Source organism: Vulpes vulpes, chromosome X (assembly GCF_048418805.1).
Source record: "Vulpes vulpes isolate BD-2025 chromosome X, VulVul3, whole genome shotgun sequence".
Taxonomy (NCBI): Eukaryota; Metazoa; Chordata; class Mammalia; order Carnivora; family Canidae; genus Vulpes; species Vulpes vulpes.
The window spans coordinates 40,536,718-40,551,674 of record NC_132796.1 but is presented as its reverse complement, the minus strand read 5'-3'; the positions used below and the strand labels follow the sequence as shown (position 1 = coordinate 40,551,674).

At 37.5% G+C, this 14,957-nt stretch overlaps 1 protein-coding gene across 5 annotated transcripts in view; it reads right to left on the bottom strand.

Annotated features, from left to right (window-relative positions):
- Positions 1-14,957, bottom strand: part of JADE3 (jade family PHD finger 3) — a 132,867-nt gene that overhangs the window by 30,977 nt on the left and 86,933 nt on the right. For all 5 annotated transcript variants that reach the window (XM_072743236.1, XM_072743237.1, XM_025982464.2 and 2 more), the window contains one exon: positions 10,689-10,846. In XM_072743236.1, the coding sequence (XP_072599337.1) occupies positions 10,689-10,846 (158 nt within the window). The remainder of the gene's footprint in view (positions 1-10,688; positions 10,847-14,957) is intronic.

Genomic DNA, 14,957 nt, shown 5'->3' with positions numbered 1-14,957 from the left:
AAACATGAATGTTTATGAATTTGAATTCATATGAATACATATAAGTATACAGAAGCATAGTCCATCTTGTAAATATACAGTAAATATTTCTTCCTAAGCATTCTTCCAAAAGGTTATGATTCTGCATAGCGTATGTTGAATAAAGTTAATAAAGTTAATAACTACAAGCACATTTTAATTTTTCTACCATTTGGAGTTTTTAAAGCCAAAGGCAACAAATATTTGAGAAAAAAAACAGAACCCTAAAATATCAATTGAAGCTAAAAATTTGGGAACTGCTGACAGAGGCCTGCTTCCAACTGAAATGAACCCAACTTAAAATGACAAGACATGCATATGAATTCTCCAGAGACAATGAGATTAAATATGCTATGCTTATCTGGTGCATGGCCTATGAGGTAATTATAGAATACTTAATTTTTTTTCAAGATTCATCTTGTTCTAAAAGGAGGAATATTTTGCCAACTATTCATTATCAATTGTCTCAAATCCTCTGTGGAACAAGGTAGACTATAAATGTTCTTGAATTAAACCAATGTTTATTAAACTTCTGGAAGAAACTTCAGGATAGGCAAACACACACACACACACACACACACACACACACACACACACACACACTTATTTATTTAAGTAATCTCTACACCCAACGTGGGGTTTGAACTCATAACCCCAAGATCAAGATTCACATGCTCCTCTGAGCCAGCCAAGTGCCCTGAAGGCAAATATATTTTAAATAAGACATAAAAGCCATCAGCCATAATGGAAGAGATTTTAAAACTTCTATTTATCACCAGTATTATATAATAAACTCTTACAAATCAATTAGAAAAAGACTGACAATCCAATTAAATAGTGGGCAAGAAACTTGGATACTTCACAGATAAGGCTATACAGATGGTGAGAAAACTTTTTAAAGGTTTTCAATCTCATTAGCACAGAAATGCAAATCAAAATCAAAATTACTATTACCTACCAGAATGACTAAAGTTGGAAAGACTGACCAAAAACTGACATTAACTTAAGTGTTTATAAGGAAGTGGAGCAAACAGATCTCTCCTACCCTGCTGGTGGGAGTGCTGAATTGGTATAACCACTTTGGCAAACTACTTAGCAGTAGGTATCACAGCTGAATATCACATATCCTAGGACCTAGTAAACCCAATCTGGGGAATATACCTAACAAAACAGTATATGTATACTAAAAAATTGAAAATGTCTATATTAGCTGAAAAAGGGAAGCAATCCAAATACCTATCAAGATCAGAATGGATAAATAAAATGTGGTATATTCACACAATGGAATATGACATAGAAATGAAACTTAATGAACATGGATAAATCTCACCACCATAATGATGAACAAAACAATCTAATCTCAGTATGAAGTTCAAGACTGACAAAACTATCACCTATGGAGAGGGTGGTCAGTTTGGGTATAAACAGGAGGGCTTCTGCAGTGTTGGTAACATTCTATTTCTCCATTTGGGTGGCAGGTAAACAAGTGTATTCAATTCATGAAAATTCGCTGAGTTATAGAGTTATGCTCTGGTTACTTTTCTGTGTGTATATTACACTTCAACGCAAAATTCATAATGATAATGATGACAATTATGTCATGTCACTCATCTTTTCATGTGTATCTTGAAATAAAGGTTTGAATCTAAGGACTGAATCTATGACAGTAAAAATATTATAGACTTAACCAGTAATACTAAAGGCAAGGAAATGCATGAGTAAAAGGTGAAGTTAATTCAAATCTCACAAGGAGAAAGTTTTGTATTTATAATAATAGAGGGGAGGGTCTATGAGAATTAGTGAAAAATATTACTTTGGGATTTTAAAAAACGCAGCTTTAACATCTTCAAGGACGTATAACACTGCTATAGCTGGGGGAAATTCCAGGATTATCCTGGGGTCATTTTCTTCTCTGGCCAATATATCCTAGGTATACAGACATTCTTTAAATGGTCACCAGACCAAGTGATCAAATCAGCAAAAGCTCACAACCCCAGAGGTATGAGCAATTTTGCTAGGATGATGTTTAGTAAATACAGTTTTTAATTTGGATGCCTGAACGTTAATGAATGTTGTCATAACTTTCTGGGTGACTGACCTTTAGTAAAAGGACCCACAATCACATCTGCTTAGCTCCATGGGAAAAAGGCCTATCCACCTGCTCCCAGGGTAGGCCAGCTACCTCTGGCCCATGTGAACACTGCTGTGACACTGAGGAGGCAAGGCAAGGAAGCTGTAACCACTCTAACTTGACCTGTGGCCTCCTACTGTATCTTACGCACAGTGAGTCTTCAGTATGTCTTTGGTTGATCTAAATATCTGGCAGGGAGAGACTATGTTTCATTTCCTAATGAGTAGATTGGGATCATTTGTGAACGGCACAGAAAATGCACAAATATCATATCATTATGAAATTTTTAAAGGATTGAAATAAATATCTTAAAATCGATCTAAATAGGAAGCCCCTGTAATAATGTCTTTAGGAGTAGTTTCCCCAAGTTTCCCCTTGTTAGTCTTGCCACTCTGGGATGACTGCCTTCTCTACAAAACTCCATGTCTCACCTATGAAACAAAGGACAATTATAATTTCGGTGATGGCTGGTATTTTCAAAATCTCACATGCTCTTCCACAATGTGACTATGCTACTCTCTTATCAAGTGGTGAAATATATTTCTCCTCTTTTTTTTTTTATTTTATTTTTTTTAAAATTTTTATTTATTTATGATAGTCACAGAGAGAGAGAGAGAGGCAGAGACACAGGAAGAGGGAGAAGCAGGCTCCATGCACCGGGAGCCCGATGTGGGATTCGATCCCGGGTCTCCAGGATCGCGCCCTGGGCCAAAGGCAGGCGCCAAACCGCTGCGCCACCCAGGGATCCCATATTTCTCCTCTTGAATCAGGAAAGGCTTGTGACTGCTTCCACCAACTGAATATGGCAGAAGTGATGATATGAGAAGTGCGAGGCTGGGTCATAAAAGGGAATACAGCTTTCACCTCGTTGGCTGGAACATGTGTATATGCCTGAGGTCTATAAAAAAAGTCTGCCTGTGCTGAGATTTTTATGCTGTCAGGAAATCAAAACACATGGTGAAGTCATGTACAGTCTATGCCGTCCCAGCCCAGGTGACAGACATGTTAGTGAATAAGCCTTTGGACGACTCTAGCCCCCAGCCACTGAGTTACCCCCAAATTTCAAGTCTTCCTGGATGAGGCCCTAGGTATCATACAGCAGAGACAAGCCACTCCCACTCTGCCCCATGTTAATTACTAACCCACAGAATCCATGAGTATGATAACATAGTTGCTTGAACTGCTAGGTATGGAGGCAGTAGTAAATGGGAAAACCATCAAAGGAATGCTTTGAATTTTAAGATATGTGTATGAAAGTGGTTCTTACTGATTCTCATAATTGAAAGCAAGGATGGGAGGCTTCTGCAGCATGGAATAGAACAGGAAAGGAGCTGTGGGGAGAATGGGGCAAGATGAGCAGGGGAGGTGAGGAAGACATGATGAAATGGTGCAATGCAGTGGGAAGTGGGCTTGGGCTCCCATTTATCATCAGGGCCATTCTTCCTTTGACTTACTATATGGAATCTGATTATCTTTTGAAAGTGGGCCCAAGAAGTTCTCCTTTAAGACTGAATATGGGGTATGAGGCAATGAAGAATCAAAGATGACTTAAAGAATTTTGGCCTGAAAGACTGAAAAGACAGTTACAGCAGGAAGAATGGATTTGCCATCAGTTAAACATGGGAAACTACAGGTGGGACTAGTTTGGGCCGATCAATAGTTCAGTTTGGGGTATTTGAAGTCTGAGATGCCTACTGGACAGCCAAATGGAGGTGCTGAATTGGTAGTTATATGTTTGAGTCTGGAGGTTAGTGAACAAATAGTCCAGTTAGTTCGATGTTTACATTCCAAGGATAACTAGGGGCCTGTCTGAATATCTAGTTATTCCCTCTTTCAGTATCATTAGTGATTGATGATATACTATTAAGTGAAAAAAGCAAGTTATAGAACATTCCCACTTATTTATATATACATAAATACATGTGCGTGTGTATAAGCATATATACACTATGTGGTTAATGTTTCACATTCTGATTCCTTTTTGTTTTTACAATAAGTCAACAATTCACCTATCATGTTAAAAATATACACATGCACACAGTAAATACATCAACTACTTGCCCGTCATACAAATTATAACGCATACTTCCTTTCAACCAAACATGAAGCACTGTTTGGAACCTTACTGCAACAGAAACTAATTTAAATATACAAATGAAAACCTAAAACAAACAAAAATTGATCCACGCTTGTTTATTATTGACTAGTATAAGAAAAACTACCCACGGTTTACCTAAAAACATGTAATGAAGTTAACACCATCTTTATTTGTTGAACTTGCTTTCTAAAAATTCCTTGTGGTAGTCAACAGACTTACCTAAACAGCTGTAGCTTACAGTGCAAACTGGCTCTGTCATTGTCTATCCCTCCCCTCAATCACCACACACACACACACACACACACACACACACACACACACACACAAACTACACTATAGAGACAAGATAACTGCAGAAAGGACAATGCAGGAGAGGGGAAAATCTGGGGAAAATCCTAGCACTCCATCCCCTCCCGCCAATCTACCTCTATAACCCTCCACGCTGTCTGTCTTCCCTTGCAGACTGGATTTAGAATTTTGTGGGGAGAGAAGGGAGTAGAAATGGACCTAGTCGATAGAGGAGCCACTCATAAAAAGAACCCGAGTCCCTGAAGGACCACATGGGGCAGAGGGGACTCACATCCCAACCTACACTAGATGGGTAAGAAACAGGAAGGACCTTCACTGTGTTAAGATGCTGAGACTTTGGGGGATGTTTGTTATAGTAAATGGCCTATCTTGACTAATGCAAAGAAGGATTTGTAAAGTTATTTCCCAATATTTTCACGTATGTTTTAACATAAATAACTACAGTAGTCCCCCTTTATCTGTGGTTTCCCTTTCTGTGGTTTTGGCTACCCACAGTCAACCATGGCCTGGAGGCAGATGGTCTTCTTATGTATCAATAGCAGCCAAGTCAATAGCAGCCACATGTTATGTCACAGTGCCCAGGTCATTCACCTTGTTTCATCACATAAGCATTTTATCATTTCATATCATTACGAGAAGGAGTACAGTACAGTAAGATATTTTGAGAGAGAGAGAAAGAGCACATTCACATAACTTGTATTATAGTATACTGTTATAATCATTACATTTTATTAGTAATTATTGTTCATCTTTTATTGTACCTAATTTATAAATTAAACTTTATCATAGTGCGTATGTATAGGAAAAAACATAGTATACACAGGGGTTGGCACTATCCACAGTTTCAGGTATCCACTAGGGATCTTGGAACATATCCCCTGTGGAATGGGGGGTGGGAGAGTACTATACTGTAATGCATTAGATTTAGTCTTAAATTTCTCTAACAGATTTATATTTTAGAATATTTTCTCTAGAGAAATGAGATTTCTACCAGTAGAAAAGAAAGTAACTAAGCAATTAGGTTTTAATTTTGCCAAAACTAACATGGAAGAGCCAATTCAAAATAATGTATTAGAACATTTTTGACATTCTGATATTGTTTATATCCTATTGTGAACTGCTGTTTAAGAGTCTTTTTTCTTAAATTATTTATTCATGAGAGACCACAGAGAGAGGCAGAGACACAGACAGGGAGAAGCAAGCTCCTCACAGGAAGCCTGATGCAGTACTCGATTCCTGGACCCAGGATCATGCCCTAAGCCAAAGGCAGATGTTCGACCACTGAGCCACCCACTCTTTGGTGTCCCAAAGAGTCTTTATTAAAAATCTTTAGCATAGAATTAAGGAATATCATCATGCTCTTGATGTTCAGTGATTTATGATTTTTAAAATTTGGAAGGTGGGAAGAATCTTTACAACTGAATAATAACATTTCTTCTTTATATGAAAGTAATACATGATCACTGAAGATATTAGCTTTAAATTTAAAAATGATTATTGTAAGGTCTGGTTATAAAACATTTACATTTGCTTAGATTTGGCAGTTATGTCAGAAGAAAGCACTTTGGGGGCAGCCCAGGTGGCTCAGTGGTTTAGCGCCGCCTTCAGCCCAGGGCATGATCCTGGAGACTCGGGATCGAGTCCCACATCAGGCTCCCTGCACGGAGCCTGCTTCTCCCTCTGCCTGCGTCTCTGCATCTCTCTCTCTCTCTCTCATGAATAAATAAAATCTTAAAAAAAGAAGAAAGCACTTAAAAAAAAAGGAACACAAACAGTGTTCTGTCATACAGTGTGGGGGAAAACGAACATATTTAGACAGAGTGAAGTGTAAGTAGAGAAATCAACATCTCAGTTCAAAGTAGGAAAAAATTCCTGAAAATTCACTTTGGTAGATTTGTGAAAGTGGGGATTTTAAAAAAATATAACTGGGATTTCTTGGTGATTCAAGAACTGTTTTCTTCCACAGCAGCCAGGCTTGTAAGGGACTCATGGAACCAAGGGTGGGGTTGGGGTTTAGTGTCCATCACTTTCAAAAAGGAAGCTGTCAACAAATAAGCAGGGACACATGGATATCCACATGTAAAAGTATAAAGTTGGACCCTAACACCTCACACCACATACAAAAATTAACTCAAATGGATCAAAGACCCAAGTGTAAGAGATAAACTATAAAATTCTTGGCAGAAAACAGGTATAAAACTTCAAGATTAGGCAATGATTCCCTAGATATGACACCAAAAGGATAAGCAACCAAAGAAAAAAAGTAAATCGAACTTCATCAAAATGAAAAACTTTTGTGCTTCAGAGGACACCACCAAGAAAGTGAAAAGACAACTCACAGAAGGAGAGATAATATTTATAAATCATATATCTTGTAAGTGACTTGTATCCAGAACGTGTAAGAAACTTTTAGAACTTGGATCCCTGGGTGGCTCAGTGGTTTGGCGCCTGCCTTCAGCCCAGGGCATGATCCCAGAGACCCAGGATCGAGTCCCACGTCGGGTTCCCTACATGGAGCCTGCTTCTCCCTCTGCCTGTGTCTCTGCCTCTCTCTCTATCTCTCTCTGTGTGTCTCTCATGAATAAATAAAATCTTAAAAAAGAAACTTTTAGAACCCAATAATAAAAAAACAAATAACCCAATTTTTAAAATGGAGGAAAGATCTGAATAATTTCTACAAAGAAAATATATACAGGGGGTATGCATGGATGCATTACATAAAAATGGAACATTCTAAAACTGCTGGTCAGGGGAGTTTGTTGCCTTGTTTTCCAACAGGTCAGATTTGCAGCAGCTGAGGGTATCTATTCCAAAGTGAATGTGATGGAACATAAAGAAGTAAACTGAGATGATTCACTTTGGCTCTTTGAACAGTAGTGTTTCATAGGAAGAGAAAAAAGTCACATGAAGTCTTCTTCTCTTTGTAATAAAGCAGAAAAGTTCTCTTTCAAAAAGAATATGCAAATAGCTACTAAGCTCCATGAAAAAAAGATACTCAACATCATTAGCCATTAGGCAAATGCAAATTAAAACTACAGTGAGAGGGATCCCTGGGTGGCGCAGCAGCGGTTTAGCGCCTGCCTTTGGCCCAGGGCGCATCCTGGAGACCCGGGATCGAATCCCATGCCTGCTTCTCCCTCTGCCTATGTCTCTGCCTCTCTCTGTGTGTGTGTGTGTGTGACTATCATAAATAAATAAAAAAAATTAAAAAAATAAAACTACAGTGAGATATACTTCAGACCTGCTAGGATGGCTATAATAAAAAGACAAACAATAACAAGTATTGGTGAAGACATGGAGAAAATGGAAGCCTCATACATTGCTGGTAGGAATGTAAAACAATGCAGATGTTCTGGAAAACAGTTTGACAGTTCCTTATATGACTCAGTAATTCTATTCCTAGGTATATACCCAAGAGAAATGAAAACATAAATCCACTCAAAAAATTGTACAAGAATGTTCACAGCAGCATTATTCATAATAGCTAAAACATGGAAACAATCCAAATATCTATCAACTGATGAGCAAATTAAGAAAATACAGTATATCCATACAATGGAATATGAGTTGGCCATAAAAAGTTAACAAAATACTGATACATACAACATGGATAAACTCTCAAAATATTATGCTGTGTAAAAGAAGTCAGGCTCAGGGGCCGCACATTCTATGATTCCGTTTATGTGAAATGTACAGAATAGGCAAGTCCACAGAGAAAGAAAGTAGATTTGTGGTTGTTATAGACTGAATTGTGTTCTCCCAATATTTTTATGTTGAAGTTCTAACTCCTAGTGTGATTATATTTGAAGATGGGGCCTATAAGAAGATAACAGCGGTTAAGTGAAGTCATAGAGTGGGGACCTAATCTGATAGGGTTGGTGTCCTTGTAAGAGGAGGAAGAAACACCAGATCTCCACCTCTCCCTCCCTCTCCCTCTGTCTCATTCTCTCTCCCCCTACATGCACACAGAGGAAAGGCCATGTGAGAACACAGTGAGAAGGTAGCTAGCTGTCTACAAGCCAGGAAGAAAGGCTTCACTGGACACCAACCCTAATGGCAACTTGATCTTAGACTTCTAGCCTTCAGACTGTGAGAAAATACATTTCAGTTGTTTGAGCCACCCAGTTTGTGGTATTTTGTTATGACAGCCTTAGCAGACTAATACAGTGATTGCCAGGAGCCAGAGCAAGGGGAAAATGAGCAGTAACTGTTAACAGATGTGGGGTTTCTTTCTGGGGTAATGAAAATGTTCTGGCTTTACATAGTGGTGATAGCTGCATAAGTGTGAATACACTAAAAACCACCATGCAATTTAAAGGGGGTGAATTATATGGTATGTGAATTCTATCTTGATAAAAAATTGTATCAATTATATCTCAATTTTAAAAATCTTAAAAGAAAAAGCAACCTGCACATTTATAAAAGTCCATGCTGATCATGTGACAAACTTGGAACTTGACTAAGGAACTTAGTGAAATTCCCCTACCTCCCATTTTCCTAGTTTGACTTAAAACACACTTTTAAGTCTGTTAGTTATAATGTATGTTTACTTACAATACACTCATTCAATCACGTGGCTGAGAAAGTGAAAAAATCTTTTTTAGAATAGGAAAGGCGAGTGGTTAAAATAGAAGACACTGTTATTACAGTTATTCCCTAATCTTGTTTTTATGCCCTTCCCTTCCTATCTTCATCTTTGTTTTTATTATCTATAAAGAACCTCTGGCTTTTGGTTCTTCATTTATTTTCTTTCCTAACATCCACTCATTTTCCTCTTTGCTTCCTTTGCCCTAGTCTCCTTACATCATTAAGTGTGTATTGAAAATCTCCTGCTTGACAGTCCCTCTGCTTTTAGGGCAGCTTATAGCCACATCTTGTTGTCTTTCTTTCTTTTCTCTCCTAATCACACAGTATTTGCCTTCATTGTGCCCACTATCACATTTTCTTACCTTACCCATTTTTACACTCCTCTGCTTGTGATGATTGTGTGTGTGCATATGTGTGTGTCCAATGTTAATGCTATGGCATATAAAAATCTTGACAAGAAGGACATGAAAATGTCTGACTCTTGTGTCCATTCGTGATGCTGTTCTGATTTTTAGGAGTAGGAGACAGTGTTGATATGATGGGGGTAGTGAGACTCAGGAAGTGTGTGGAGCAGGACTGGAACTTTCCTTAACAGCATTGGTCTCTCGTAGACAGCCTGAACTCAGTTTCTAGAAGTGATCTGACAAGCATTTCTGGGGCATGACTAGGACCTAAGAACCCAATGCCAGAGGCATAGAATTCAAAGATGTGATCTTTGCCCTTTAAGAATCTAACATGTACTAGAAAAAGACAGATGTACAGTGAGGTATTTCTCATAGTAAGCAGCAGGTCCCACCAGCCCCCTCATCTGGTACTATTCCTTCTATTCCTTCCTTCCTTCACTCAAACTTATACTGAGCATTTTATTTCATGCCAGCCTTTGTGCAAAGCACGGGAACACAAAGATCAGTCAGGAAAAATGGCTTCCAAACCAATCATTACTCTTGAGGAGCTGAACTTATTACTTCCTCTGGCAGAAAAGTCCTCTCCTACTTAAATTTTCTTCTCAAGTCTTTGTAAATGAAGGTTATGTGCTTACAGTCAACCTGATGTTCTAGTCATCTCCTTTCATTTCGATTTATGCATTTTACAAACTGAAAGTTTTGGCCCTTTATTTACAGATGCTATCACTATGATGTCCCTATTATAACAAAGCAACTTCTCATGGGGTTATATATTACTAGGATTATTACGAGGTTATGTAATTAATGCTCTGTTTCTCTTCAAAGACTAGTAAATGCTATTGATTGTTGAGTTAGACTTGGAAATTTTACTCTCCAAAACCTATCACAATTTCGGATTGGACCTCAAATAGTTTGACCCTGTGAGTGAGCACATATTAGATCCCTAAATACATGAGCTTGACTACAGACCCATCCTAGCCTGGTATCACCTGCCACTGATCTGTGTCAAGTGGTGAACATGGTATGTGACTTTATATTATGAATGTATAATTTAGCCCTGCAGTCTCTCCCCAACCAGCACACAGATAACTAACTGTAAGAGCATTTGGGCCCTGAGTCAAAGGTGCAAACATGCAAATACCTGAGGGAAGGCTGTGGAACAGTGTCTGGACTGACTGGTACTTGGACTCCTTTTTCCCATTCTTCCTTCCATGTGTCCGCAAAGACGTAATAGCTGTCAGGACTAATATGGTGAGAATCTGGAAGTTTCATGGCACTGATGAGGTCCTTCCGGAACACCTGAGAAGACATTGTACACATCTTGAGAAGACCATCACTATGCAACTAACACCATTTCATGTCCTCTTTTTATTTTTTAAATTTTAAAAAAAGATTTTATTTATAGTTTGTATGAAACAATCATTTAACTCTCAAATTAAGCAGTTTAAACACCCTCTGATAAATTCTAATTACTTATTTAGGCATCACTATATTTTTTACTTATAAATTATTTTAATATCTTCATTTTTTTCTTTCTGAGATTTTGATAGGAATTATGGTTTTTTTGGGGGGGGGTAGGGAGAGAGAGAAGAACTTAAGCAGGATCCCTGCCTAGCATGAAGCCTGACGGGCTCAATCTCACAACCCTGAGATCACCACCTACACTGAAATCAAGAGTGGGATGCTTAACCAACTGAGCCACCCAGGTGCCCCTACTTAGAAATTATTTTAGACATATGGAAGAGTTACAAAAATAGGACAGAGCTCCCATATACCCTCCATATAGTTTCTTCTAATGTTAACATCTTACATAACCAGAGCACAATGACCTAAACCAGAAAATTAACATTACTAAAATACTATGAATTAATCTACAGACCCTATTAAAATGTTACTAATTTTCTGGTAATATCCTTCTGTTCCAGAATTCAATCCAGGATCCCACATTGCAATTAGTTGTCATGTGTTCTTAGTATTCTCTAGTTTGTGAGAGTTTCTCAGTCTCTCCTTGTCTTTGAAGACCTTGACACTTTTGAAGAATACTGGTCATGTATTTTAGAGATTATCCCTACAATTTGGGTTTGTCTGATGTTTTCTCATGATTAAAGTTAGTCATTTTTGGCAAGAATATCATAGAAATGATGCTGTGTCCTTCTCATTCCATTGTATCAGGACATATAATGCCAATGTACTATCTGTCCTATCAGTGGTGATGTTAAACTTGATTGCTTGGTTAAGGTAGTGTCTTGCTGGTTTTCTCCCCTGCGGGTTTCTGTATTTCCCTTTGTAATTAATAAATATCTTTGAGGAGATACTTTGAGATTATTTAAAAAATCCTGTTTTGCCTCAAACTGTCATGAGCTAAATTTAGCATCCACTGGTGGATATCTTGCCTGAAAGAATTATTACTGTGGTATTCTAATGGTGATTTTCTATTTCCCTCAGTCCTTCCATACTTATTAATTGGAATTCCTCTGAAAGAAACATCTGTCCCTTCTTCCCTCTTACTTGTTTTATTCAATTATTTAGTTATATCCTTATAGACTCGTGGATATATAGCTTATTCTTTGGGTTAAAATCCAGTATTATTTTTTGTTGTTGTTGCTGTTGTTGCTCAAATTGTTCCACCTTTGATCGTTGGGAGCTCTTTCGGGTTGGCTAGCGCCTGTGGTCTTTGAACACATCCCATCTGTTTTTGAATATTTCCTGAATTTCCTACATCACAACATGCCCCAGGCAAGTTTATATCCTCTAACTGCTTATAAAAACTATTGATTTGGGATCCCTGGGTGGCGCAGCGGTTTGGCGCCTGCCTTTGGCCCAGGGCGCGATCCTGGAGACCCGGGATCGAATCCCACATCGGGCTCCCGGTGCATGGAGCCTGCTTCTCCCTCTGCCTGTGTCTCTGCCTCTCTCTCTCTCTCTCTGTGACTATCATAAATAAATAAAAAATTAAAAAAAAACTATTGATTTTATATGTTAACTTCATATCCTGCTACGTTACTGAATTCTTTTATTGCTTGAGTTAGTTTTATCATTGCTTTTCCTATGGTTTTCTAGATATATTATCATATCATCTGCATACAGTTTCATATCTTCTTTACCTAGTCTTAGGTCTCTAATTGGTTCCTCTTATTTATTAACTGCATTGGCAAAATACTGTACTAATATTTGGAATAGTAATGGGGATAGTGGATCTTTCTGCTTTCTTCCTAAAATCTGGGGAAATGACTCCAGTGTTCATTAAGATACTAGGTTGAGGACTATGGTATATATATAGTATCTATGTTAAATTATCTCACAGTTCCTCTTTATTCTTGAATGTTTTTGAATGCCTGGGTACTGAATTTTGTTAAAGGCTTCTGCGCATATGAGAATAATTATATAATTATTTTCCTTAGATATAATATGCTGTATGATTATACTGTGTTTCTTTTTTTTATTGGAGTTCAATTTGCCAACATATAGCATAATATACTGTATTTCTTAACACTAAAACAAACTTGCAATTCTGGAATTAATGTCATTTGGTCATGATACATTTTTAAAATATGGTATTATATTCTGTCTTCTAATATTTTATTTAGTATTTTTATATCATATTCACGAGTGATATTTATCTTAACTTTCTTTCTTTTTTTTATAAATTGTCTTTGCCTTTTAGGTTTAGGTTATCAGAGTTATGCATGCCTCACAAAAAGAATTAGAACATTTTCCTTCTGTTACAATGCTGTAGAAAAACCTGAGAATTATTGGGACTTTCTGGTCCCTAGGAAACCATCCGGATTTGGTGCTTTCATCGTGGGGTAGTTGCTTTATTTTCTCTACTTCTTTGGAAATTGATCACTTTAAGCATTCTACCTCTAATGGAGTCAATTTTGGTAACCTGTATTTCCATAGGAAGTTATCTATGTTATTCAGCATTTCAAATTTATTTCTGCAGAGGCTTACAAAGTGTAGGCAAAGTGTAGGCAGTAGGCAGTTCTACTTTGCACAGAAGTGTGAGACCACAGAAATGATAGTGCATATAGAAACTGTGAAAAGCAATCCTAATAATTAATGGGGAAAATTATGACTTCTATGACCTTTAAACATTTTGGTCAAAATACTAGAAATTCTTATTGTTGGCTCTAAGTGTATAAAAATGAAAAATATAATATTTTAGTATACTATAAACATTAGAAACATTGAGACTTAAAGTAAATTTTATAAGAAAACTTATCAAGAGTAGGTGGAACAAACAATGCTTGCCTCCTTTTTCTTATATAATTTAAGATATAGAGCAAACATCTGAGATGGGTTGTTTTAAACTGTCATTGGTTTAAAAAATCTATGATTTCAGTTTGTATTTTTCTCCTTTCACCCAAGAGTTAATACAAGGTTTTAAAATTTCCATAGGAAAGGACCTTTTTGTTTTTATTAGCAATTTCTGGTTTTACTGAATTGTGATCAGAGTATTGTTTATATTATGTCCATGTAATAATGGAAATTACTGTTTTCTTTGTGACTTAATATTTGATATTTTGTGTACCATAGACCCTGAGTAGGTATATCCTCTATTATTTCCAATATTAAGGTTTCAAGTTAGATATATATTCATCATCTGTACCTTACTGCTTACGTTATATTTTCTACCTCCTCACTTACTTTTTTGTTCACTTTATCTGTATGAAAGCCTACTGTGATTAGTGTGTTTCTATCTACTTCTCCTTGACTCTTCCACAGTTTTTGCTCCATAAAGGTGGTTGCTGTGTTATTCAGTGTATAATTACTCCTAAGTATTACAACTTCACAGTGAATTGTAGCGTTTAGCATTAAAAAGGCTTTTTGGGGTACCTGGGTGGCTCAGGTTGATCATCTGTCTTCAGTTCAGGTCATGATCCTGGGATTGATTCCCGTATCCGGCTCCCCACAGGGAGCCTGCTTCTCCTCTGCCTGTGTCTCTGGGCCTCTCTCTCTTTCTCATGAAAAAATAAAATCTTTAAAAAAATTAAAAAGGCTTCTTTGTTTTGGGGGGCTTGATTTCTACTTTGTCTGAGATCAGGCTCACTCCTCCTCCTACCATTTACCTGGCATACCTTTGTCCATCTCTATTTTTAGCCTTTCTGAACAGGCGTTTTAGGTATATTCTTGTATACAACATACAGTTGTGTTTTGTTTTGTGAACCATAAAAACTTTTTCTTTAAAAAGACATACTAGGGCAGCCCTGGTGGCTCAGTGGTTTAGCGCCGCCTTCCGCCCGGGGCATGATCCTGGAGACCTGGGATGAGTCCCACGTCTGGCTCCCTGCGTGGAGCCTGCTTCTCCCTCTGCCTGTGTCTCTGCCTCCCTCTCTCTCTATGTCTCTCATGCATAAATACATACAATACTTTAAAAAATAAAATAAAGACATACTAATATGTCTCAGAT